This window comes from Ranitomeya imitator, chromosome 8, assembly GCF_032444005.1.
Source record: "Ranitomeya imitator isolate aRanImi1 chromosome 8, aRanImi1.pri, whole genome shotgun sequence".
In the NCBI taxonomy this organism is placed as follows: Eukaryota; Metazoa; Chordata; class Amphibia; order Anura; family Dendrobatidae; genus Ranitomeya; species Ranitomeya imitator.
In genome coordinates, this window is record NC_091289.1 from 153,826,487 (window position 1) to 153,854,028 (window position 27,542).

Below are 27,542 nucleotides of genomic sequence, written 5' to 3' on the forward strand. Positions count from 1 at the left end.
TTATCCAGCTTTAGCCGCTAAATGTGCAGGTTTGCATTTTAGCCGTGCTGACGCAGCCTGGGTCCAGATAAAGCAGTAAGAAGAGAGGACTTATGCCCAGAAGTAATCATTCTCTTGCCTCCGCTCATTCATGTTGATAACTATTGTATACGAAAAGGACTAAGATACAGAAATGGCTTTGAAGAACGTCCTTGTTACAGGATGCTCATCAGGAATCGGTCTGGCTATTGCAACCAAGCTGGCTAAGGACGAACAGAAGAGATTTAAAGGTAAGATGCTCCATTCATAGGGGCTTTAGTGGCCAGAATAGAGCTAAATATGCCGTATAGAGGTTGTAACGCTTGCATAGTTTACAGGTTGTCTGCTGCAGCTTAGAGGCTGCATCTATCAAGATGGATTAGTGGTTTTAAAGAGCAAATTTCCGCTGTTTACGCTAGGCTGGAGATCAGATGGAAAAATGATTGCCCTGTAACCACTTGCACAAACTATAATAAATGAGTTTATAGGAAATGGTTTCCACCATCTGAAATATCAACTTACTGATGTGTGCAATATATATATATATATATACACACGATATGTGTGTGTATATACGATTAGTGATATGACATTATACAGGTCAGCTTTAAATTGAGAGTATTCACATCCTAATTATAGTAAGGGTTTAGGAATTGCAGCTCAGTTCTACGTAGCTGCCTCTTTTTCAAGGGACCAAAGGTAATTTGGCAATTATCTCAACAGCTCTTTAATGGGCTATTCCCTTGTTAATCGTTCATCAGTTATACAGGTAATAGGTCTGGAGCTGATTCCAAGTGTGGCATTTGCATTTGGAAGCTGTTGCTGTGACCCCACAACATGCGGTCAAAGGAGCTCTCAAAGGAAGAGAAACGCCATCATTAAGCTGAAAAAAAGAAGGAATCCACCAGAGAGAGAGCAGAAATGTTAGTAATAGCCAAATCAACAGTTTAGTTCATTATGCCAAAAACAGCGAATTTGTGAACATCCACCTAAAGGAAGAACACTACAGAAATGAAGTGTTTCAGTATCCAAGTCTGCCATAATAAGATGACTTCATAAGAGCAAATAAAGAGGACTCACCACGAGGTGCAAACCATTAATCCGCCTTAAGAGTAGAAATGCCAGATGAGACTTTGCAACAAAAAAAAACATCTAAAGAAGCCAGCCCAGTTCTGGAAAAACATTCTTTGGGCAGAAGACACGAAGATCAACCTGTACCAGAATGAAGATGGGAAGAAGAAAGTATGGAGAAGGCTTGGAATGGCTAATGATCCAAAGCACACCACACCCTCTGTAAAACATGGTGGTGGCAGTGTGATAACGTGCATGCATTGCTTCTAATGGCACTGGGTCACAAGTGTTTATTGATGATGTGATTGAAGACAGAAGCAGCAGGATTAATTCTGAAGTGTACAGGGCGATACGTTCTACTCACATTCAACCAAATGCAGCAAGGTTGACTGAATGGCGCGTCACAGTACAGATGGAAAATTACCCAAAACGTACTGCGAAAGCAATCCTAGATTTTTTTTTCAAGGTAAGAAGTGGAATATTCTTTAAGGGCCGAGTCAGTCACCAAATCTCAACCCCATCGAGCAGCATTTCACATGCTGAAGTAAAAACTTACGGCCGAAAGATCTACAAAGAAGCAACAACTGAAGTCAGAGCTGCAGTAAAGGTGGTAAAGCATCACGTTGTTTGTGTTGTCCGATGCTTCCAGGCTTCAGACAATCGTTGCCTGCAAAGGATTCTTTACAAAGTATTAAAAATTTACATTTTATTTAGGATAAAGTTAATTTGTCCAATTAGTTTTAAGCCCCTGAAATGAAGAGGCTTTGTAGAAAAATGGTTGCAGTTCCTAAATGTTTCACAGGATATTTTTGTTCAACCCCTTTAAATCTGCACTTCAATTGTTTCATTATAAATCCAAAATGGTGTCCAATAAAGCTGAAATCATGAAGACTGTCACAGACAGAATATTTCTGGACCTAACGTCTGTATAATGTGATATTATTGTAAAGAACTCGCTGAATAAGTAATGTATATATGTAAAGTATTCCGGCGGCACGCTCCTCATAGCATGAGCACGTTTCCAAGTATATATGAGTCCCTGGCATAATGCACATTTTACGATGCAGAGGCACACAGGACCAGGTCGGTCTGTGCTATTTATGATTATATAGCGCCGCCATAATCTAGTGCGTTGCAGACATTATTACAGACTCATTGGAAAGCCGTACATCTTTGCTACACCTTGGAAAGACACTTTCTCACAGATTAAATTTTAATTTATGGTGAAAAAAAATAATTTACAGTTTTGCATTGTGGATTTTTACAGGTGAAACAGGTTTCAGCTATTTTTACCTGTAAGCCGGTTTCAGTCGTTTGTATGGGAAAAAGTTTCCAGTTAGGCTACTTTCACACTTGCAAACAGCGAAAGCGCCGCACAAAAGGGGCAGCGGACGCATTTTTCCAGCTCATCCGCTGCCCCATTGTGAGGTGCAGGCAGGTGGGGGCGGAGATCCGGCCACGCATGCGCGGTCGGAAAAAGTGGACCGTCGACAGCAAAAAACGTTACATGTAACGTTTTTTGCTTCCGGCAGACCGCCACAACACGGCGCAACCGTCGCACGACGGTGGCGATGTGTGTCAATGTGTCGCAATGCGTCGCTAATGTTAGTCTACGGGGTAAAAACGCATCCTACAGACAACTTTGCAGGATGCGTTTTTTCCCCTAAACGACGCATTGCGACGTATTGAAAAAAACGCTAGTGTGAAAGTAGCCTTACAGCTGCAAGATGCTAAAGAGATTGACTTATGTGCTTGTCCAACTTGTGGACTTGGTGCAGGCGCTGCCTCCTATTGCATATTCTAGTCTGGTTCGTAAGTGGGACCATAACTGAGAATATTGCGATTTTCTTGCAGTAGCACATTGACTACATTTGGTCCATGCACAGTATATATATTGCACACGCAGCTCGAAAACATTCTCATCTGAACAATCTCCAATACACAGCTCTGGCAAAAATGAAGAGACCACTGCAAAATGTTCAGTTTGTCTGATTTTTCTCTTTATAGGTTTATTTTTGAGTAAAATGTAAATTGTTCATTTATTCTATAAACTTCTGACAACATGTCTCCGAATTTCCAAGCAATACATTTTGTTTTGTTTTTTTCTAAAAATTAGAAATGGTCAAAATTAAATAAAAGATCCAGTGCTTTCAGACCTCAAATAATGCAAAGAAAACAAGTTCATAATCATTTAGAAACAACAATACTAATGTTTTATCTCAGGAAGAGTTCAGAAATCAATATTTTGTGGAATAACCATGATTTTTAATCACAGCTTTCATGCGTCTTGGCATGCTTTCCACCAGTCTTTCACACTGTTCCCGGAGCAAAAATGTAATCTTCTTTGTTTGATGGCTTGTGACTATCCATCTCTTGATTACATTCCAGAGGTTCTCAATGGGGTTCAGGTCTGGAGATTGGGCTGCCCATGACAGGGTTTTGATGTGGTGGTCTCTTAATTTTTGCCAGAGCTGTATATGCCACTGGTCCCTGTGGTTTTCATTTAGTTTGTTGAAAAATCTCTTGCGTTTCAGGGAACAGCCGTTTCACACACCAAATCAAGTGACTGCTTGTTAACCTATTTTATTACACCCAACCATGGTGACAAGTGACCGCTGCGCTCTTCGACTATGAAGTGTCTGCCCTACAGCCATTCTATTTGGCCTTCGCCTTTATCCAGGGCTCTGTAACATTTCTGATTATTTTCCTTGGTGAATACACAATTATGATTGAGTTTATCTCCGGTTGTATATTGATTTTCTTCTCTATACTATTGGTACAAGGAAGCAGATTGGCAGATGCTAAAGAAATTATATCCTGGAAAGAAGATTGAAAATTAATATTTGCATTGGCTTCCATTGCATATTTGGCAATAATTTAGTGAAGCACCATCAGGCATTTTTAACAATTGAGCAAAGTCCCAGCATTCAAGTAACATTATTATTAGGCAATAAGAAGACTCCTAATTGTAATGTGCTAAGAAAAATAATATTAAAGGGAAACTGTCATTAAAACTCATCCTGCCCAAACCACAATGAGCAGGAATCCGCCTGATGGCACAACTGTAGCCAGGTGCCGCCTATGTTTCTTGTTTCAGAGAAAATATAGTTTGAAGGGCCGGCAGAGATGAGAGGTCAGGCGCCATAGTCGGCTTCTGCGCGCGTTGCGCCATGTGATAGGTCTCTTCCAGTAGGGTTTGTTTGGGCGTTCTTGGTATTTTCTTTTCCGAAAACTGAACAGGAACATGGAATGCCTAACGCAGCTGTGAACATCTTACCTTCACAGGGTCCATTATGATTAACTTATGGATTTATCATAATCCGGCAGAAGTGCTGAAGAGATATTATATACTGTAGTGCAAGAGTGGGATCGTCTCCACCAGAGCATGAAGTTAACAATTAGGCAAAATGGCAGGCGCGGTACTGAATAAGGTGCGCGTCTCTGACTGGGGAGCAAACATAGAGAGCAGCACGAATAGGACGTCAGTACCAGTTCCCCCCTAGCATCACTCCCCCCTTAGTGATGCACTAATTAGAAGACCCCCAGCCGGCCAGTGGTCACTAGAGGGGAGGGGTCCTACGGCCACTCCTACAGGGGTTAAATCCAGGTGTCCGGCCGAGAACTTCCTCTTTTCCTCTCGGCAGACACCTGGCTTTAACCCCTGTAGGAAAAAAAAATGTTTATACGTATGTGATATAACTAACCCTGGTAACCTTTATTAAGTCACAGCGGAAGAAGTGAAGGAGGGCAAAGGTCGTAACCGCTTGTTGGGCCAATTCCCCTGTCGATCACGGACAGGAGCTCGGCGCGAGCCGCCCGTTACGATTTGTAATTGCCTTTCTCTGCTTATTTAATTAATAAACTGTGACCGACCTGTTCAACCCACCTAGGACTGTGTGTGTCATTACGGGATTGATGGGAGGGGGGAAGGCCCTGGTTACGACACCCAAGTCTCCACAGTCTAAGTATTGGTTCAGGTGCTGCCGAGAAAATGTTAGAATTCTGAAGGACATATACAGGAACATCGTGTTATTAGTAGTACCTAATAATGTAACACTAAGGGCTTGTTCAGACTGGCATGTTTTCAGCGCCTGAGCCCACAAAGGACCAATATGGACCAATCATAGTCAATGTTGTATTACCAGATGAGTGCATGCAAATAGTAGGCAGCTCATGTACCGGCCCGCTGTGCTGGCGAATTATTATTATTATTATTTATTGTTATAGCGCCATTTGTTCCATGGCGCTTTACATGTGAGGAGGGGTATACATAATGAAAATAAGTACAATAATCTTAAACAATACAAGTCATAACTGGTACGGGAGGAATGAGGACCCTGCCCGCGAAGGCTCACAATCTACAAGGGATGGGTGAGACTACAGGAGCTGAGGGTAGAGATGGTCATGCAGCGGCGAATGCAATGAAGTGCACATGGAGCTAGTCACATTCTCAATTTACAGATATTTAAATCCAGCCTCAAGCTAAAAAAAAGTGTCATCCCTGAGACAGGAGCCATAACTCGCTAGTTGAGGGTGCATGAACTTATAATAATAATTTTATCTATATAGCGCCAACATATTCCGCAGCGCTATTGTTGTGAAATTCGTGACTGCAAGAGCCATTTAAAAGAAATTAAAAAGTACCGTAATTTTATGGTTATGAAATATAGAAAGCAACAAAATTGACCTTCACCATACAGATGTACAGAGTAGATACTATAGAAAAAAAGGGATATTTAAATCAATATTTAATTAACCAAAATCCAATATACTATTGGGAGTACCAATAAAATTTACATAATGCCATATTTACCACCGAGACAAGTAAAAAATAATTTTATGAAATATCAAAAACTTTATTATATGATATGATCACAACTAAAAGACACAACAAAACTGTTACCCTTAAAAAAAATACAATTAAAATAAAAATGGGAAGTGTGGTCATAAAAATAAAAATTATTATTACACAAAAATGCAGGGGTTATTATTAAGTAGGTATAGTTCTGAAAGTATATATCAAATAAGACCACCAGGGGCATAACGTATATGACAACTATTATAATACTAATAAAGATTGTCCGTAGAGAAATATAGCACCAACTCAAAAAAACAATCATAAGTATATGTTGCTAGAAGCAGTGGGAGATAACCCCTATGCTGGTGGCTGCAGAAGAAGTCAATGTACAGTGGGTACAGAAAGTATTCAGACCCTTTTAAATTTTTCACTCTTTTTTTCATTGCAGCCATTTGGTAAATTCATAAAAGTTCATTTTTTTCTCATTACTGTACACCCTGCAACCCTATCTTGACTGAAAAAAAACAAAACAAAACAGAAAAGTAGAATTGTTTGCAAATTTAATAAAGAAAAACCGAAATATCACATGGTCATAAGTATTCAGACCCGTTGCTCAGACACTCATATATGTCACATTCTGTCCATTTCCTTGTGATCCTCTTTGAGATGTTCTACTCCTTCATTGAAGTCCAGCTGTGTTTAATTAAACTAATAGGACTTGATTTGGAAAGGCACACACCTGTCTATGTAAGATCTCACAGTGCATGTCAGACCAAATGAAAATCATGAGGTCAAAGGAACTGGCCAAGGAGCCCAGAGACAGAATTGTAGCAAGGCACAGATCTGGCCAAGGTTATAACAGCATTTCTGCAGTACTCAAGGTTCCTAAGAGCACATTGGCCTCCATAATCCTTAAATGGAAGAAATTTGGGACCACCAGAAGTCTTCCTAGACCTGGCTGTCCAGCCAAACTGAGCAATCATGGAAGAAGAGCCTTGGTGAGAGAGGTAAAGAAGAACCCCAAGATCACTGGCTGAGCTCCAGAGATGCAGTAGGGAGATGAGAGAAAGTTCCACAAAGTCAACTATCACTGCAGCCCTCCACCAGTCGGGCCTTTATGGCAGAGTGGCCCGACGGAAGCCTCTCCTGTGCAAGACATATGAAAGCCGCATAGTTTGCTGAAAAACGCATGAAAGACTCCCAGACTATAAGAAAAGATTCTCTGGTCTGATGAGACGAAGATAGACCTTTTTGGTGATAATTCTAAGCGGTATGTGTGGAGAAAACTAGGCACTGCTCATCACCTGCCCAATACAATCCCAACAGTGAATCATGGTGGTGGCAGCATCATGCTTTGGGGTGTTTTTCAGCTGCAGGGACAGGATGACTGGTTGTCATTGAAGGAAACATGAATGCGGCCAAGTACAGAGATATCCTGGCCCAGCCGGAGCCCTGACCTAAATCCTATTGAGCATCTCTGGAGAGACCTGAAAATGGCTGTCCACCAAGGTTCACCATCCAACCTGACGGAACTGGACAGGATCTGCAAGGAAGAATGGCCGAGGATCCCCAAATCCAGGTGTGAAAAGCTTGTTGCGTCATTCCCAAGAAGACTCATGGCTGTACTAGCTCAAAAGGGGCTTCTACTCAATACTGAGCAAAGGGTCTGAATACTTATGACCATGGGATATTTCAGTTTTTCTTTTTTATTAAATTTGCAAAAATTTCTACATTTGTTTTTTTTGTCAGTCAAGATGGGGTGCAGAATGTACATTAATGAGAAAAAAAAATAACTTTTTTGAATTTACCGAATGGCTGCAATGAAGCAAAGTGAAAAATGTAAAGGGGACTGAATACTTCCCATACCCACTGTATAATAGATAAGTCATCATACCCACCATGTGCCATTATCAATCAGAAGACCACACTACCCAAGTACCCCAACGCGCGTTTGAAGTTGGCTTCATTAGGGGAAGCTGATTTGAAACGTCAGCTTCTGTATGTCCACTGGATTATGCCTTGCTTATGTCACAAGTCCATATGTTTTTGACACTCATATGACCTCTACTTTTATACATCAACAAGTAAAAAATGACACAAAGCCATATACAGTTTCCTATGTTACTAAACGCAATGGATCGGTTAAAAATGCAAGCCATATGGATGGTGCCTGCATGGCATGAGAGTAAAAATGGATCACAATAGTGCATGATGCAATGTTTTCACACAGACACCATCGGGCAACGTGGAAACGTTTAACTGAATTTCCCCATTCATTTGCACTGGTCTGCACTGTCATGTGTGCTCCGTTTTGGAAAAGAGATAGAAAATACTTCCTTTAGGGCTCATTCAGAATAGTGTAGCAGACTCCGAATTCATTCTTCCTTCTAGAGCCCCCTGCTGGACATGGGAATATGAAAGTCTGATTTCATCAGATTCTCAGAAAACTTACACTTGCCGCTAATAGACTTCCCAAGTGACCCAACATTGCATAAACTGCTGTTTGTGATCCTCACGGATCGAATAAACCCAAGTAGGATAATTCCCCTCCAAGGCCGCCATCTCAGTCCACCCATTACAATTAATACATTTTCAAGAGAAAAACGCATCACTTTCCATTTCCAAGCCCTGCAAAGTACAATAAGAAATAGTCCTGATGCTGCAATGTGGTTTTCCACTGCAGAAGGAACTGTGTAAAATATGGTAAGTGTTTTTCCAGTTGTTCCAAAGTTGTTGGAACAAAATGCACAGTCTAAATGTTTTGTGTATTTTTTTTTTTTTTGCTGCAAAGCTCAAACCTTTTGTTATGTTGCATAAAAAAAGTCAAGATTGTCCAATAATTTTAAAATGTATCATTTTTTTTTCATTCAGTATATGCAACAATGAGAAACTTGTCAAAGCAGGATGACTTGGTAAAGTCTGCAGAAGAATGTGTGGGGAAAACACTGGAGATCAAGCAGCTGGATGTGTGCAGTGAAGAGTCCATCAAAGATTGTGTCAACAGCCTACCAGATCGTAGAGTGGACATTTTAGGTACGTACCCCTTGATAAAGCTGCCGGCGAAACCCATGTGAGAGTTGAAGCTGTTGTACAGCTATTGTGTTGTATATGTCCCAGTTTTGTGGGTATAAATTACTTTTTTTTTTTTTACCATCTATCTGCACTTGTCCTTTACTTGCTTGGAAATGACTGTATATTGCTCAATTGCCCCATGCTGGTCACAAATACTTAAAGGAGTTATCTGTGACTTTGGGTTTGTTTTTTTTTGGCTAAAGGTCTAATAAGTTACCGGCAGGTAGTTGCTGATTAGATGCCTGTTCGGCCCTGCGACGATGTGACTTGGCTCAGGCGGATATTCTCAGGTGGAGAACACATACACAATGGGTGGAGGGTAGCTGTGATACCAATGAGCATTTCAAATAACAGATATTAAAGGGCATCTGTCATTAGATTTTTGTTACCTAATTTGAGAGCAGAATAATATAGAGACAGAGATACTGATTCCAGCAATGTGTCACTTACTAGGCTGCTTGCTTCAGTTTTTTGGAGATACCGTAATTGTTTTATCAGCAGAAGATTATGATTGGAGGACTACTTGGTCTGATGCCAAGTAGTCCAACCCCACCCCCACCACTGATTGGCACAGTGTACACAGAAAGCTATCAGAGGTGTGGGCGGGGTTATACAGAGCTCAGCATTCAGAGAACTGCTAGATCTGCAGCAGATATAATAGTTTTTAATCAAAACTATAGGAAACAGCCCGGTAAGTGACACATCGCTGGAAATAGGCTTTCTACCCCCAAACTTTGCTGCTCTCATATGGGGTAGCAAAAACCTGGTGACACATTCAGAATTGAGATGTGATACTGTATTTCCATTGTGACAGCGCACACACGAACAAATATTTGCTGCATGGTTAGCACCTGCCGCTTTAGGTTTACACGGTCATTATCTGGTCCAAAGGTAAATACAATGACACCCATCACATAGCTTTGTTCCCTGAAATGTCTTTTATTTTACAGAAGACAGATCAGCACCAAATGGCAGCCAGCACGGTTATTTTATTTCATGCTGTTTCACAAAGTGCAATGGTGTGAAATAAAAAAAAATGTCATGGCTTAGAAATGATGAAATCCACGGTCATTATAGTCAGATCAGCGAGCATACAAAAAATGCAAATAGTAATGGAAAACGTTAAGATGCAAAGTTTTCACACTACGAACTGCAGATATTGAAAAAGTGATCTATTCCACCTGAGGTGTTAGTGTTGTGTTATTTTGACCGTGTTCTCTGAAAACGCCGGGGAAATTTTGCGATTTTTAACATGCAAAATAGTGTAATAAAAACGCAACAAGAATTATGTGAACACAAGGGGCGTGGCCTGAGAGTCCATGTGAGCGGACGTGCGGCTGTGAGCTCCCGCCGCTGTATATTGTAAAATCCTGCAGAGCCGCTGCTGTTTGGTCCCTGCGGGGGCTTACTGGCTGCGGGGAGACTTGGAGAGGCCGGCGGTGCTGTTCGGTAGCGCTGGAACCAACGAACATGACCAGGAGACGGCAGAAGGACGCGGGAGCCGGGGATGCAGGCGCAATCCAAGATGGCGCCGACTTGAGGGAAAAGGCAGACAAGGAGAACGCCGCATGCAGAAAGCGCATGGAGGTAGCGGCAAAGCTCCAGCAGTTTGCGAGAGCAGAGGCCGCAGAGGAGGGAGCCGGAGCTGATACCGAAGAGGAGGAGGAGGAGGAGGAGGAGAGCCCAGCAGGAGAACATGAGGTACAACAGGGGAGAAAGGAGAGTAAAATGGCGGTGGCAGAAGGGGGACCCGAGGAAATGGCGCCAGAAGCTGAGCCTACCCTAAGAGACGTTTTTGCGCTAGTCTCTTCATGTAAACAATCTCTGACCATACAGATACAGGAGGTTAAGGGGGACACAGCCCAGATAAACGCAGCCATGCAGAAGATTGACAAACGTGTGGGGGAGGTAGAGGAGAGAGTGAGCACTGCAGAAGATCATATAGTGCAGCTGCAAAAAGCAGAGAAAAAGTTCACTCAAGCAATAGCTGAATTGGCTGCGAAAAATGAGGACCTTGAGAACAGGTCCAGAAGAAACAATATTCGCATAGTGGGCATCCCTGAAAAAGCTGAAGGGAGGAATCCAACGGAATATATTGAAAAATGGCTGTTAGAAACATTTGGAGATATGGCGCTAACAAAAGTGTTCGCGGTAGAAAGAGCGCATAGGGTCCCGCCGAAACCACCTGTCCCTGGAGCGAATCCCCGTACCATGCTCGCCAAAATTCTAAACTATAGAGACAGAGACATTATCCTGAGGAAGGCCAGAGACATGACGGATCTGACAGTTGAAGGTCAAAAGATTGCTATATACCCAGACTATTCTACTCTGGTGCAGAGACAACGGATGATGTTCACGGGTATAAAGAGACGGCTGAGGGAATTGGGAGTACAGTACTCCATGATGTTCCCAGCAAGACTGAGGGTGGTGGCGTTTGATAAAATTCATTTTTTCCAGAAGCCGGAGGACGCTACCCAGTGGATCGATATTAATGCTAAAAAGCTTAAAGGAAAAGGAGACTGAAACTGTGGGAAGAGTCTGATCTTGTTTACTTATCTGTCAGTTGGCAAAGAGTCATGTGATTGACAACTCAGGGGGTATGGGTGGTGAAGAAGGGAGCTGGATTGTAATCAGTTAAAGTTAAAGGGATGGTGTAATGGTTGCTGGGAAAGGGGGAGGAAGGGTATGCGGCATATTTTAAGTGTATGCAGGTTTCTTGCGTGTGTAAATAATTCTACGTTAAAATGTTTTGAGAACGTTATTTTTCAAAATGTCTGAAATCCTGTTATGTACAGTGGTGGGAGGAGGGTTGGGATGGTAATGCCAAACGGAGTGTTCGCTATGGGCGATGATGCCCCACTCTTGGAAAGAGGTGGAATGGTTAGATGTGAGGGGGGAAGGGTGGGAGGGGGAGTTGGGAGGGGGGAGGGGGGGAGAGTAGTTAGACAGCCTGAGCTCAAAATTGATGATACTTATAGTGAAGATGAGCCAAGTGATGGGGACCCGTTTTAAGATTTTGTGCTGGAATGTGAGAGGCCTAGGGGAGAAATCTAGACGTGCTGCGTGTTTGCAATATGCAAGAGACCAAAGGGCCTCAATGATATGCTTGCTGGAGACGCATTTGGTAAGGGAAAAAGTGGATGTTTTGAATAGACGATGGATCCAGAGAGGATATCATTCTACCTTCTCCACGTATGCAAGAGGAGTCTCAATCTTGGTTCCAGCGGGAGTTCAGTATGAGGAGGTGAAGGTATATGTGGACGTGGAGGGACAGTATGTACTATTACGGTGTATACTGTATGGAGTGATGCTGTGTGTTGCCGCGATGTATATTCCGCCTCCCTACTCTAGCAGGAAGATTAGAGAAGTAATGGAGCGAGTGGAAAAATGGGGACCGACACCGTTAATAATTATCGGAGATCTAAATAACATCTGTGATGAATATTGGGATAAAAATAAAAATACTCAGAATAGGTCGGAGGGACACATAACAACATTTGGCACCTATATACAGGAGATAGGTTTGATTGATCTGTGGAGGGTTAGACATATGGGGGAGAGAGGGTACTCATGTTATTCACCGGCACATGCCACACTCTCTAGGATTGATATGGCTCTGGGTAACAGGATTTTGGACACACTGGTTGGGGAGGTGAGATATCTGCCAAGGGCCTTGTCGGACCATAGTCCAATTGAAGTAGAGGTTAGATTGGAGGGGGCTCGCTCGCTAAGTGGGAGAGAATGGAAGATTCATCCTAATTGGTTACAGAGTATTGAGTTGGAAAGTATAGGACGGGAGGTGGCGGAATTCTTTCTCTTAAATGATGGAAGCGCCGACGCTCTTACAATTTGGGATGCAATGAAGGCGTACCTGAGGGGACTACTGTTTAGGGACATTAGTAGGTGTAAGCGGAGGACGAGAGAGGTAGAAAAAGCGGCAGTTGAGGAGTTGAAGGAAGCAGAGGATGGGATGGCCACACTGGGAACCCCTGAGGCAGAGAGAAGAATGAAAAACGCACAAAATCATTTGGAAAAAATTCTGCTAGGCAAAGCTGAGAGGAAACGAGATTTCCAAAGGGTATTGTTCTATCAGGAGGGAGAAACAGTGGGACATATGCTGTCGGTAGTGGCTGCTGCTCAGAGAGGTTCTTCATATATACACTCTTTGGAATCTGCTAGTGGAGGTAAAATAACGGAAACACCTGAAATTTTGAGAGCCTTTGCGGACTTCTATGCAGATTTGTATTCCTCTCGGGTTGGTGAATCGGTCGAGGATGCACTGACTTTCTTGGAAGGTCTGGATTTGCCGAGACTGAGTGAGGCAGATAGGGAGAGCCTTGAGGCCCCTATCACTGAGGAGGAATTGAGTCGGGCATTGATGTCTATGGCCAATGGGAAGGCGCCTGGGGTCGATGGGTTACCCGCTGAGATCTATAAAGGGTTGGCAGAAGTGTTGATTCCTAGATTAAAAATGGTATTGGAGGAAGCTAGGTCTTGTGGGGGCTTGCCAGCCTCTATGAGAGAGGCCATAATAGTGGTCATTCCAAAGGAGGATAAGGACTTGGGGAAACCGGAGTCGTACCGCCCAATTTCTTTACTAACAATTGATGTCAAGCTTCTGGCCAAGGTGTTGGCTCTCCGCCTCTCTAGTGTTATTGCGAGTCTGGTGCATTCGGACCAATCTGGCTTTATGCCGGATAGATCAACGGCGATCAATTTGCGGAGGTTATATGTAAATTTGCAGGTAGAGTCTGACAACTGTGGTCGAAGAGTGATTGTATCGCTAGATGCACACAAGGCGTTTGACAGCGTCGAATGGGGGTACCTCTGGCAGGTGTTGGAATGTATGGGGTTTGGCCCGCAGTTTGTGGCCTGGATACAGCTGTTGTACTCATTACCATCCGCTAGAATTAGAGTAAATGGGGAGCTATCTCGTCCTATAGGGCTGGCTAGGGGTACTAGGCAGGGATGCCCGCTGTCACCCCTCCTGTTCGCGTTGGCTGTAGAACCTCTTGCTGCTAAGATTCGGCAGTCGGATGGGGTCCCTGGGTTTAGGTATGGCAAAGTAGAGGAAAAAATAGCGTTATATGCGGATGATGTTTTGCTGTTCCTGGAGGATCCAGACAATTCACTAAGAGGGGCCGTTGAAATTGTTGAGAGATTTGGTACTGTGTCGGGACTAACAATTAATTGGGATAAGACGGTTCTTTTTAGAGTGGATGACGTAGGAGAGAATGTGAGTGAGGATGTTGGGGATGAGAGGCTGAAGGTGGTTTCCCAATTTAAATATCTTGGAATATGGATCTCGGTGCCGGTGGCGGAGTTTCTGCAAAGAAATTTGACTCCTGTTATGGGGGTACTCAAGGCAAAGGTAGACGCCTGGAATAAGCTACATCTATCGGTCGTCGGTAGGGTAAACCTTATTAAAATGGTCCTTATGCCTAAAATTCTTTATGTTATGCATAACGCACCAATTTGGATCCCTCGGGGGAAGTTCAGGCAGATTAATGCCCTCTTTAGAAGTTTGATATGGGGTAGACAATATCCACGTATTAGCTTGGAGACGCTTCAACGACCCAAGGAAGATGGTGGTTTGGCTTTGCCCAACCCGGAAATATACTTCCTTGCGGCCCAGAGCCAGCATTTGAAGGGCTGGGCGCGAGGGGCGTCATCCAGCGCAGTACAACAGCTATTGGAAGAGGTGACGGACCGACGACCGATGGCCAGGTGTTTGGAGGATGGCTCATTGGGCGCGCTGGGGAAAATATACCCAACCCTGTTCCTGATTTGTAAATTATGGAATAGACTAAGGCAGATTCGTGGGGTTACAGGGTTGACTAGATTCACACCGATATGGTCTAACCACAACTTAAAGGATTTTGAGGCCCTGGGAGGATTGATGGAATGGCAGAATAAGGGAATTTGCTTTGTTCACCAGATAATCCAGCAGCAGGAGCTGAAGTCCTTTTGCCAATTGCAGGAAGAATTTGGTTTGCGATCCACAGGGGAATATCAGTATGCGCAGATGAGACATGCCTTTAGAGCTCAGAATAAGAAGGCTGATATCAGGGTTCAAGATGATATAGTGTTGGAGTATGTGTGTGGTGAGGGTACTACAAGGGGAGTTATTTCCACTCTGTATAAGGACCTTATGCACACATTTCTGTTAGATTTCCCTATAAAGGCGAGAGCTAAGTGGGAGAGAGAAGTGGGGCCGATGGAAAATGAAACCTGGGAATCGGTGATGGAGTGGGTTCCGCGACTATCCTTGAGTGAACCATATAGGCTCTCGCAGCTATACATTCTGCATAGGGTATATAAATCTCCGGAAGTGCTATACAAAGCGGGATTGCGTGCCAATTCTGAGTGTCCGAGGTGTGCGAGTGAGAAGGCAGGAATATATCACATGATGTGGACGTGTCCGAGACTGGCTGCCTATTGGGTGGTGGTTTTGAGCCGAGTTGAAGCAGCGTATAAGTGCAGAGTTCTTAGAGACCCGATAGTATGCGTGCTGGGATATGTGGAAGAAATTGGAGTTGACAATACTTGGAAGATTGCAATCGCTAGGCTACTCTACATGGCCAGGAAAGTAATAGCACGAAATTGGATAAATGCGGAACCACCTGTGAGAAGGGAATTTCTCCAATATGTTCAACATGGTCTAAAATTGGAAAAGGGGGTGTACAGTAAAAGGGGGAAAATAGAACTCTTTAATAAAATATGGTCTCCTTGGCTTGATTTGGATTGAGGAGTATAGGCGTCGTGTTTCCTAAGACCTGGAAGAGGATAAATTACAAGAGGCAGATAATGCCTCGGTGGGGTGGAGATTGAGACTGAGCTGTCTTATGGGGGAGGGGGGTAGTTGGGGTAAGGTTGGGGTTTATTAAAGTAAGAAAATGTGTATCTGATATAATGCAATGTAAATGGCATTCTGTTGTTCTCTTTTTTTTATATTGTTAATAAAAATCTATTTAAATAAAAAAAAAGAATTATGTGAACACAGCCTTATAGGAGGTGTGGATGATCTCGAGTATGAGGAAAAGCTGGAGGACTAAACGGAGAAGAGAAGGCTGAGGGTTAAATAATAGAATTCCACCATTATGTAAATGGATAAATGCCTAAAATGTATTTTTCTGGTGATCACTGTTCAAAGCTTAAAGGAATTCTACTAACCAAAAAAGAAAAAAAAATGTAAATACTTGTTGATGCTCTTGAAAAAAAAAACCCAGAGATATAATCACCTACCAGCAGCCCAATGGATCCAATCCGGACCTCTCCAGAGGTCTTTGGTTCCTCTGTTTAAAAGTCACAGGACCATTGAAGCATGCGATTGGCTGCAATAATCAGGTGACTAAATGCACATGATCTGAGGTTTAGCTGATTACATGCCCTTCTGGTCACCTGACTACTGCAGCCAATCCCAGACTTCAGCAGAGCTGTAACATCTGAATAGAGGTTTTGTTTATGGAGTAGGTGCAGACCTGCGTAGCGTCCTACACTGGATCCATGGCACTGCTGGTACCTGTGTATGCTTCTATTTTTTTTTTCTTCATTTTAAGTGCATCCATGTCTTTTTTTTCTATATCGAGCAACCCCTTTAAGAAAGAGCCAAGTCTCAAAATTAACAAGCTTTACATAGACATCCTTCCTCATGCATTGTGTTGCATGCATTGTATGACAGACGTTATCCATAGGAAGTGCGTGAGGACTGATTGACCGAAACTCCTATCACAATTGCTGATGATGACTAGACAGCTCCTGTCACCCAGTTATAATGTAGGACATCACAGAAGCCTCTTGATTGTATTGGAGAATATTTAGGGAAGGATACTCACTGTGTCGTCCCAGCAGGAAGATGGCACTGGCTTTAGCTGTCCATGTGATGCTGTGCAGATGCATCATGCAGGAATAAAATCAGGGTTGAAATCTGGGAATCAAGATGGAGTCTGAAGAGAATAAAATTGGAAGCTGAACTACATGAAAAGTAAATACATCATGTATAAAAGAAGTGCCAAGTGCAATAGTGAGGTAGGTATTGCAAGGATGGAAAGAAATATATCTATATTAAGTGTCCAGAAATAATCCCCATTGTCATGCTCTGAAGGGTGGAATCCACACTTTTGAGTAGGCAGTTCCTCTCCATCAGCATTCTGCCAGCACTATATAAGCTGGAACTTTCTTATCCTGACTTCCCAGCATGCTCTTGTCAATATGGAAATACTTTTCTTCCGTCAACTGAAAGCTCCCCTCTGTTATGCTTATACGTAATTTTACAGACAGGAGAGTAGGAGCAGAGACACCGATCCTCATACACTTTCTGCTGTCTACCGGGGTGTCTGGTATACATGAAAACAGCAGTGAAGAGCAAGCTACACCGATGGGAGATACCTACTGACCAGCACTTTGGAGGGATTATTTATTGGTTGGGAGAGGGGGTAGGAAAACATATTTTAAAAAAGTGATCTGCAAATTGCTTAGAGGTGCATCCATAAAGGATGACGGTGCTGCAGAAGGGCGATCAAGTTGGAACCATGGCTGTAGAAGTGGCCGAACAAGGGCAACAGCAACTGGTGAAGAACAGTAGACTTGGATGTGAGGAATCTGCATCCTGGTTCAATGTAGCAGAGCTGGCACAGTGATGTAGCAGAGTAAGAAAGTGGTCTAACAGAGCAAGCTCAGAAGACAGAGATCAATGTAGCTACGCTCACTCAACTCTGAGGCTACGATGTGGCAGAGTAGAGTCAGCAATGTGCAGAGCTTGCACAGGAAAATTGAGGTAAAAAGGAGGTTTCAGCGCCTAAAGCCGGGCACCAATTATCCGAATACTCAGATGGGCCACATAGCCCAGAAGAGCAACGTCACAGGAGCTCGCCACAATGGAGGATCCAAGAGAGGTGAATAACAATATGGAAAGAGATGGTCAAGACCACCTCTTTAATGTAAAATGTTTATCGAGGATCTGATTGGCAATATTAATTTGCCACTTTATGATATTGCAATTTAAAGGGATTGTCCCATCTTCACAAATGGATACTCTCATATAAAACAAACACTTTTGCAATATACTACTTTTTCAAAACTTGCCTCTGTTCTTCAGATATTACCACTTTTCTGTTATTTACAGTTGCCCTGGAGCCAGAACGCCGCCGCTTATAATCAGTGCGCTGAAGCTGGCCAACATTAGGAGATAGCATTGCCCTCCAGTGATCCTGACCAGCAAAACACTGTTTACATACTCCAAAGGAAAAGGGATTGTAAACACAGCAGTGGTCGGTCTCCAAGGCAACAAGCTGCAAACAAAAAGAAAACTTAATAGCTCGAGAACTGCTGAAAATTTTAATAAGCAGTATATTGCAAAATTAATTGGTTTTGCAAGCACTATCTGACAATACTGATAATCCTTTAAGGATGTGTTTTGGGCTTTTTCTGAATAAACTGAAGTTTGTAAGGTTGAACATTATGGACATATGTCTTGTGTAACTCACTGTTTATGTAACTGTATGTTCTCTATTAGAATATAGATTACCAGTATTTAAAATTTTGGGCGTTTTTAACAGTAAGGCTTTATAGGTGACATCTTTCTTAATCCACAGTCAGCAATGCAGGAGTTGGGCTCATTGGACCTATTGAATGTCAAAGTGTTGAAGAAATGAAGACTGTGATGGATACAAATTTCTTTGGACTGGTCAGACTACTAAAGGAAATCCTTCCAGACATGAAAAAGCGGAAGAACGGTCATATTGTAATTATTAGCAGCGTCATGGGAATCCAAGGTACAGTGACCTCTGCTTCTCTATTACTGTATATATCAGGAGAGATGCAAAATGTCTTCGATAAAAGCCTGAATATGGGATCAGACTATAGTCTGCAAAATAGGAGTGAGGTCAAATGGTTCACCATCCCATCCTTTTTGCAAGTGGTATTATGATTGAGGCAACTGCCTTCATATTTCTTATCAAATCAATGATTTTCTCTTTCGAAAACTTTGTATTATTGCAAACATTATGTCTTTGAAAACCATGTACTTTTCTTGTGCACTAAGAACCACTGTACCATAGACAGTGAACAGAGGGGTTGCACATGCTCATTAGCACCTCATTCACACAGCGGACTCGTGGTCCATACAATTAAAGCGATAGTAAACTACTGCAGATTTTTTTAATTAATGGGAAACATTCTGAAATGGTTAAAAATAAATAAATAATTACGTAGCTGTTAATATACATATACAGTGTGTATATCTAAAAATAAAAAAATAAAGCGAGCACTAAAGTACCACATCCTAGATAACACTGCATGACATATTCCAGTTGCAAATCTTTAATGTAAATCAAAATTAATATCCCATGGATGTCTGGATGTGGAATACTACTCAAAATCAGATTGGAAAATAAAATTACAGGGTGATCCAACTTTAGTGGAAATGCCTGAAGACAAGGAAATGATGCTCAGTATTGTGTGTGGCCTCAGCGTGTGTGTAAGTAATATACAGTGGGGCAAAAACGTATTTAGTCAGTCAGCAATAGTGCAAGTTCCACCACTTAAAAAGATGAGAGGCGTCTGTAATTTACATCATAGGTAGACCTCAACTATGCGAGGCAAACTGAGAAAAAAAAATCCAGAAAATCACATTGTCTGTTTTTTTAACATTTTATTTGCATATTATGGTGGAAAATAAGTATTTGGTCAGAAACAAAATTTCATCTCAATACTTTGTAATATATCCTTTGTTGGCAATGACAGAGGTCAAACGTTTTCTGTAAGTCTTCACAAGGTTGCCACACACTCTTGTTGGTATGTTGGCCCATTCCTCCATGCAGATCTCCTCTAGAGCAGTGATGTTTTTGGCTTTTCACTTGGCAACACGGACTTTCAACTCCCTCCAAAGGTTTTCTATAGGGTTGAGATCTGGAGACTGGCTAGGCCACTCCAGGACCTTGAAATGCTTCTTACGAAGCCACTCCTTCGTTGCCCTGGTGGTGTGCATTGGATCATTGTCATGTTGAAAGACCCAGCCACGTTTCATCTTCAATGCCCTTGCTGATGGAAGGAGGTTTGCACTCAAAATCTCACAATACATGACCCCATTCATTATTTCATGTACCCGGATCAGTCGTCCTGGCCCCTTGGCAGAGAAACAGCCCCAAAGCATGATGTTTCCACCACCATGCTTTACAGTAGGTATGGTGTTTGATGGATGCAACTCAGTATTCTTTTTCCTCAAACACGACAAGTTGTGTTTCTACCAAACAGTTCCAGTTTGGTTTCATCAGACTATAGGACATTCTCCCAAAACTCCTCTGGATCATCCAAATGCTCTCTAGCAAACTTCAGACGGGCCCGGACATGTACTGGCTTAAGCAGTGGGACACGTCTGGCACTGCAGGATCTGAGTCCATGGTGGCGTAGTGTGTTACTTATGGTAGGCCTTGTTACATTGGTCCCAGCTCTCTGCAGTTCATTCATTAGGTCCCCCCGCGTGGTTCTGGGATTTTTGCTCACCGTTCTTGTGATCATTCTGACCCCACGGGGTGGGATTTTGCGTGGAGCCCCAGATCGAGGGAGATTATCAGTGGTCTTGTATGTCTTCCATTTTCTAATTATTGCTCCCACTGTTGATTTCTTCACTCCAAGCTGGTTGGCTATTGCAGATTCAGTCTTCCCAGCCTGGTGCAGGGCTACAATTTTGTTTCTGGTGTCCTTTGACGGCTCTTTGGTCTTCACCATAGTGGAGTTTGGAGTCAGACTGTTTGAGGGTGTGCACAGGTGTCTTTTTATACTGATAACAAGTTTAAACAGGTGCCATTACTACAGGTAATGAGTGCAGGAAAGAGGAGACTCTTAAAGAAGAAGTTACAGGTCTGTGAGAGCCAGAAATCTTGATTGTTTGTTTCTGACCAAATACTTATTTTCCACCATAATATGCAAATAAATTGTTAAAAAAACAGACAATGTGATTTTCTGGATTTTTTTTTCTCAGTTTGTCTCCCATAGTTGAGGTCTACCTATGATGTAAATTACAGACGCCTCTCATCTTTTTAAGTGGTGGAACTTGCACTATTGCTGACTGACTAAATACTTTTTTGCCCCACTGTATATATATTTATATGTAATTCAAAGAAGCTTTATTCACAGCACCAAATAAACATTAGTTTTGCTAAGCACTTGCACATTAGGGATATGGACTGTGGGGATGGTAGATAGGGCACATCCAAAGTTGGGGCTATGGAAATCAATGGCATATCATAGTTGTCTCTCGCAGCTTACGGCATGCTCTCACATATTGCACCGCGCGCTTTCTCCTCCTCCTTCATGGAGCTGAAGTCCAAGAAGAGATTTGAGAGTCTCCTGAAGTGAGTGTCCTTCACTATTGAGTATTTGGTGCAGTGTAGCAGAAAGTGGGTCTTATACTCCAGGGCCTCCAGGTTGCAGTATGGACACAGTCTGTCCTCCCTGAACTTGCAGCTCTGTCTCTGCCGGCCAGACTCACTGGTCAGATTGTTGACACTTGGTCTATACCGGCTCAGAATCTGGCGGTCTCTGGCGTCCGTGAGATTCTCCAGATGTGGAGTCAGTCTGTAGTCTCTCTGTAGCCTCCTGTACACTGTCAGTTTCTGTGAGATGCTGATATCGATATGTTCTGTCCGCTGCTGGTACCGGTAAATGGCGTCCATAGATGGCATGTACAGGATACGGTGCAGGCTCAGTTCATGAGCCCGCTCCATATATTGGCACCCGACAACGGGATAAGGATCAGAACAATTTTAACGGTTTGTTTCATGTAAACATTTCATAAATGGATGATTTTGATTCCCTCTACATCAAGACAAAGAAACTACATCATCTGACATTTTTTGTCTTACCCATTTATGACCATTCGTTTATTTTCTTGCAGGTATTTTATTTAATGATGTGTACGCTGCCTCTAAATTTGCTGTTGAAGGGTTCTGTGAAAGTCTAGCAATACAGGCATTGAAGTTCAAGCTCCAGTAAGTGATTTCTCTGGTCTCCTTCTATTGTAATGTGTCTGTGGAGATTGCACTTTGCAAAATTGAAACTTTTTCTGTTGTGTTTTTTTTTTTCAATCTCTGACAGCGGCATTTAAATTGAATTCGTGCCGATACCCGCACGCACCGGCTCCCGTTGCCCCCCAGGATGCAATCTTGGGGGACCCCATGGGTTAATATAACACTCGGGGGTCTACTGAAGAACCCGGTTGCTGGCATCTCGATCCTCCTGTGAAGATCAGCTGGGATTTTCACTAATTGTAGTATAAGGAATCAAACAATTGCAGGTTGAAAACCCCTAGGGAGACTACAAATTATGTAAAAAATAAAGAAGAAAGGTTTTGTCTTTTTTAAAATATAAAAAAAGTTAAAATGTCTCCTTTTCTTAAAAAAAACAGACAACTATTTGGTAAAGCCGCATTCATAAAAGTCCAATCTATTAATATTGGGAATTAATTAACCCGATTGGTAAACTCCAATAACAATAAGGCTATGTGCACACGTCAGGATTTCTTGCAGAAATTTCCTGACAAAAAACACATTTCTGCCAGAAATCCGCATGCGTTTTTTTCGCTATTTTGTGCGTTTTTTCACGTTTTTTCCCAATGCATTAAATAGCGGGGAAAACGCGAAAAATTCGCAAAATTAATGAACATGCTGCTTTTTTTTTACTGTGATGCGTTTTTTTCGCGGAAAAAACGCATCATATGCACAAAAATTACAGAATGCATTCTAAATGATAGGATGCATATGTATGCGTTTTTAATGTGTTTTTATAGCATTTTTATCACGAAAAAACCTGAACGTGTGCACATACCCTTACAATAACGCCAATAAGGAAATAACATCAGAATTGCGGGCAGGGGGTTTGTTACATCCTTAAAAAATAGTAAAATTCAATCATAGCATTGTATTTATACAAACTTGGTAGCAATCAAAATGTCAGCCCACAACAATAACAATAAACCGTCACTCAGCCGCTTAAAGAGAAAAATAAAAATGTTGCGGGTTTTGGAAAATGTTGACATAAAGCAAAAGCATTTTTTACAACATTCTACATTTTTTTTTAGCACTCAACTATAAAAAAAAATCTCCGCATTCGTACTGACATGAGAAATCATGATTCCAAAGTATTTTTTTTTACCACACAATGACTGCTGTAAAATCAAAAACCCCAAAACAATGACTTTAGATGGTAAAATGAATGGTGCCATTCAAACTTTACAACTTGTCCCATAAAAAATAAACAACAACAAAAAAACACCTTTCATGCTTCTATGTCAACAGGAAAAATAAAAAAAAAAGTTCTGGCTTTTGAAAGGAGGTAAGGAAAAAATAAGACTGCAAAAACTAAAAAAATCTCTGGTCCTTAAAGGGTGAATGTAGTCAAGCAGCACATTAATAATAATAATTATTAATTATTACGGTACTCACTTATATAGTACCATTAATTTCCACACCCCTCTGTAGACATCATAATCACTGTCCCCATTGGGGCTCACAATTTAAATTCCCTATCATTATATCTTTGGAGTGTGTCATCTGGCAAGTTAAAAATTGTTCCATCTCTATAGCATCAAAACCAATATCAGTATGTGAATTATAATTAGTAAATAAGTAATTGAACCATCATAGGTATATAAATACAGGATCAGAACCACCATCTGTTCATGAATACAGCACCAGAGCAATCAGTACATAAATTCAGCAGCAGAACCATGAACAGTACAGTAATGCATTACCAGAACCACCTTCAGTACATGAATACATCACCAGACTTATCAATACTATATGAATACAGCGCCAAAATCAACATTAGTACATGTATACGGCATCAGAATAATCATTATATTAATACATCACTATAATCATCAACAGTACATGAATACATCACCAGAGCCATCATCAGTATATAAACACAGCATCAGAACCAAAATCAGTATAGGGATCCATTACCAGAACCACCATAAGTACATGAACACATCACTATAACCATAACTACATTAATGCATTATTATAACCATCAATAGTACATGAAAACAACACCAGAACCATCATCAGTACATGAATACAGAACCACCCTTAGTACAATGAAACCTCACCAAGCTTAGTACAGAGATCAAGTGCAATGTCGGATCACCTTTCACCATATACATATGTACTGCAAGAAACCTAAAATTTGTATATGCCCCTAACAATGGTAAAGAGAAGCTGGGAATAGTTGTTACCAGTCATCATCAGACTGTGGATGATACAGGAACCACATACTGATTAGAGTCAGCATCATAAACATTTACATGCAGTTTTACCGTACAGGTGATTTCTTCGCTGATTTTAGGGGCTCTCTTTTTCCTCTCCATCTGGTGCGGACAACATGATGACTTTTCACATTTAAGAACCTATACAATATTCTTCAGAAGATCATCTATGTGAAAATTGTGTTCTATATAACAATCCAACTTTTACTATGTTACAGGTTGAGCCTAATTGAGCCCGGACCAGTGATCACAGAGTTTGAAAGGAAAGTATTTGAAGATGGAATGAAGATGGACCTTTCTGCAGCAGACAAGGAGACGGCTGACATGTTTACCAATGTCTATCTTATAAACTACAAATCGATCTTCCAAAGCTTGGGACAGACAGCTGAGGATGTGGCAGAGGTGAGATTTATACCCTTATGGTAATGGTGTCTATTAGAGATGGTGTGAATCGATTTGCAGTCAAGTCAGTAATCTGTGGTTGTTGGTGGAAGCCGTGTGGAACACCTCATTCCTACTAGTGTCCTCTTTTGACCCAACCTGATGAGACATCACATGTGCATTATGCCACAAGGAATATGATGGCGCTATACAAGCGAGTACATAATTCATCTGTGTACTAGACATTCGTATTACAGCACATGCACAGTACACAATGAAGCCAAGGCAATTATAGCCGTAGTCGCCATACATGACCAGGAAGAGGGATTTCAGCAGCTGTTTTAGTGCTACAGGCCCATCTCTGGCTTATCAGTCATACCTCAGTGGACGTGACTATTCAAAAACTGTCCCACCCAGATGACTAGTCATGAATAGTTTGTATATTGCTCACGCAAGATTATATATTGTTTTTTTTTTACACTGGGCCATTTTAAAAAAAGTTTATATAAAAGGTTGTGTCAGGTTCCCTTTAAATGCCTAATTACAGATGCCTTGGCCCAGTTGTTGTCTTTAACATTTCCTAAGGCTGCATGATTATAATATAACTTGGCATATTTTCTTTCATCATCAGCATACAATGAAGATAATTTTGTCAGAAAACCCGCCATTCCGACACCAGACGAACAATCTCTACACCCCAATGACGACTCTAAAATATGCCGATCCGAACGGTGACCTACCCATTGATACCTTCTACAAAATGGTCTTTCAGCACGACAAAATCTTCAATGCCAGCCTTAATTTCATCAAGCTGCTGAGATGGAGAAGTAAAAAGAGCTTTGAACTGGGGAAACCACAATCGTAATTCGTTCTAGGAGCCAATATTTGCATTTAAGCAACATATCTTGATCACTTTCTATGCATTTTTTTTAAATAAGTTTATCCTGTGCAGCTATGAATGGTCATAGGAACTGTACGAGATTTCCCATTATTCATATCGTCACGTCACAAGGTCTATAGTAGTAGAATCAGGTTGTGTCCGCTGAGCAGGCACTTTGTACAGGATATGATGGGGAATGGAGTTGGGAGATATTCTTGGAAGAGAAGAATTCACTATTTCCCTTTTGGCTTTCAGGGTATGTACACACGCTGCGGATTTTGCTGCGGATCCGCAGCGGTTTCCCATGAGTTTACAGTATAATGTAAACCTATGAGAAACGAAATCTGCATTGCACATGCTGCGGGGAAAAACGCGCGGAAACGCAGCGGTTTACATTCCGCAGCATGTCAATTCTTTGTGCGGATTCCGCTGCGGGTTTACACCTGCTCCAATAGAAAACTGCAGGTGTAAACCCGCAGTGGATTCCGCAATAGAAACCGCAATAAATCCGCAGGAAAAAACGCAGCGGTTTTGCACTGCGGATTTATCAAATCAGCTCCGGAAAAATCCGCAGCACTCACAGATACGTGTGCACATACCCTTACTGTTCTTGGCATGGCCCAAATGGTAACATCACATCTAATGCTGATCTTCCCATAAAGACGTGACACTGGTCATTGGATATCTGTTTCTGGGAATGATACTCCATGTCATAGTTTTCAATTTGAAGGGTTGGGGTATGGCGCCATTTAGTTTCCGGTGCATCCGCTGAGTTTTCTCAGGCATGCCGCTTCGCCATTGTTCTTGCGACTGCTCAGCTACCGCCAACTCTACACTCTCAGAATGGAGTGCGGCGGGTTTCTATACTGCCACCCGAAGGATGAAAATGTTACTTCTTTTAGCCACTTCAGGCTTTCCAAACTAGTTAAAAAAAAAGTGGCAGAACATGTGCTCAGTACGGTCATTTTGACATCTCTGTGCTCTATGTTAATTTTATGGGGTGCTTTTGCGTAAAAATTCCTGTTGTGCACATAGCGTTAGGGCTTTCTAACTAGTTATCATTCCTCCCCATTCTTTACCATTTAGGAATTTACTTTTTTGATTCGCAATGTAAATATTTTTTTGCCATATGAATTGAAGTTTTTGCAATATTTACAGTGTTTTTTTTATTTTATTACAAGATGTAGATGGCTATTTTATACTATAGGGCTCCAGGTATATCATCTATATATCGACTCCTTTTTGTATTTTAAAATGGTAACCAGTGAACTCATTCATACCGCTGGAACAAAAAGGCAGAATGAATCAAAGACCACTTCTGTTAAATATGCACAGCTGTGTAGGTTTTAGGGCTCAAAACCAAAGAAATGAGCCGTAACCTACGTTGATACAATATATAGGAGCATGTTCACATTGCGGCCATTTCAAAGTCAAACCCCAATTAAATAAACAAAATGAGCATTTACCGTGTACTATGTAAATGAGTAAATAGTAATGGGGTTCTTAGTTACCGCTATTTTGACCAAAAAGGCGTAACAACCATCCCACTGCAACAAGCTGTACCCAATAGGTGCGGTCCTATTCTGTCTATAGTGTTAAAACCTCTCCTTGCATCTGCCGACCTCAGTGTGGGTAAAGGCAGAGCAGTACAGGGGTCCGACTGTTCAGACACCTGATTTAGGGCTCACTTTTTTTTTTTATGCAAAAAAAAAAAAAAAAACAGACTGAATTTCGTCAGTGTGTCAGTTCATTTGTTTATGTACGAGAAGTTTTCTCAAACTCCTTATAGTAAACCTGAAAATCCAGCAGGTCACGGATGGCATCTGATTGCTCTAATTTTTCCACAAATGACGGGTTTAATCCATGACATGGACCATAATTGGACATATCCCCATGTTATGACGTGGACCACTTGGTCAGCAAAATACACGGACACGTGAACAGGCCCATAGACTATAACAAGGATAAAACTTATTTGTGAGAAACAGAAATCTGAATGAGCCTTTAGCCGGAAACCCTGTTGCATTTCAGAAAAAGTATTTCAAAATATCCGGGGA

At 41.8% G+C, this 27,542-nt stretch overlaps 1 protein-coding gene across 1 annotated transcript; it reads left to right on the plus strand.

Moving 5' to 3' along the window:
• The first annotated feature begins 23 nt into the window (after positions 1-23).
• Positions 24-27,188, plus strand: LOC138648087 (retinol dehydrogenase 8-like). Its single transcript, XM_069737593.1, has 6 exons — positions 24-269; positions 8,759-8,920; positions 18,553-18,732; positions 21,855-21,948; positions 24,443-24,626; positions 25,237-27,188. Exons 1-6 carry the CDS (start codon positions 173-175, stop codon positions 25,468-25,470), a joined length of 951 nt encoding a protein of 316 aa, XP_069593694.1. The 5' UTR covers positions 24-172; the 3' UTR covers positions 25,471-27,188.
• The last annotated feature ends 354 nt before the right edge of the window (positions 27,189-27,542 follow it).

Bases quoted from the DNA above. Each gene is read 5' to 3' on its own strand.
- LOC138648087 (XM_069737593.1), top strand. From the start codon at position 173: ATGGCTTTGAAGAACGTCCTTGTTACAGGATGCTCATCAGGAATCGGT. The intron at 270-8,758 runs GTAAGATGCTCC...TTTTTCATTCAG, and splicing joins CGAACAGAAGAGATTTAAAG to TATATGCAACAATGAGAAAC. The intron at 21,949-24,442 runs GTAAGTGATTTC...ACTATGTTACAG, and splicing joins GCATTGAAGTTCAAGCTCCA to GTTGAGCCTAATTGAGCCCG.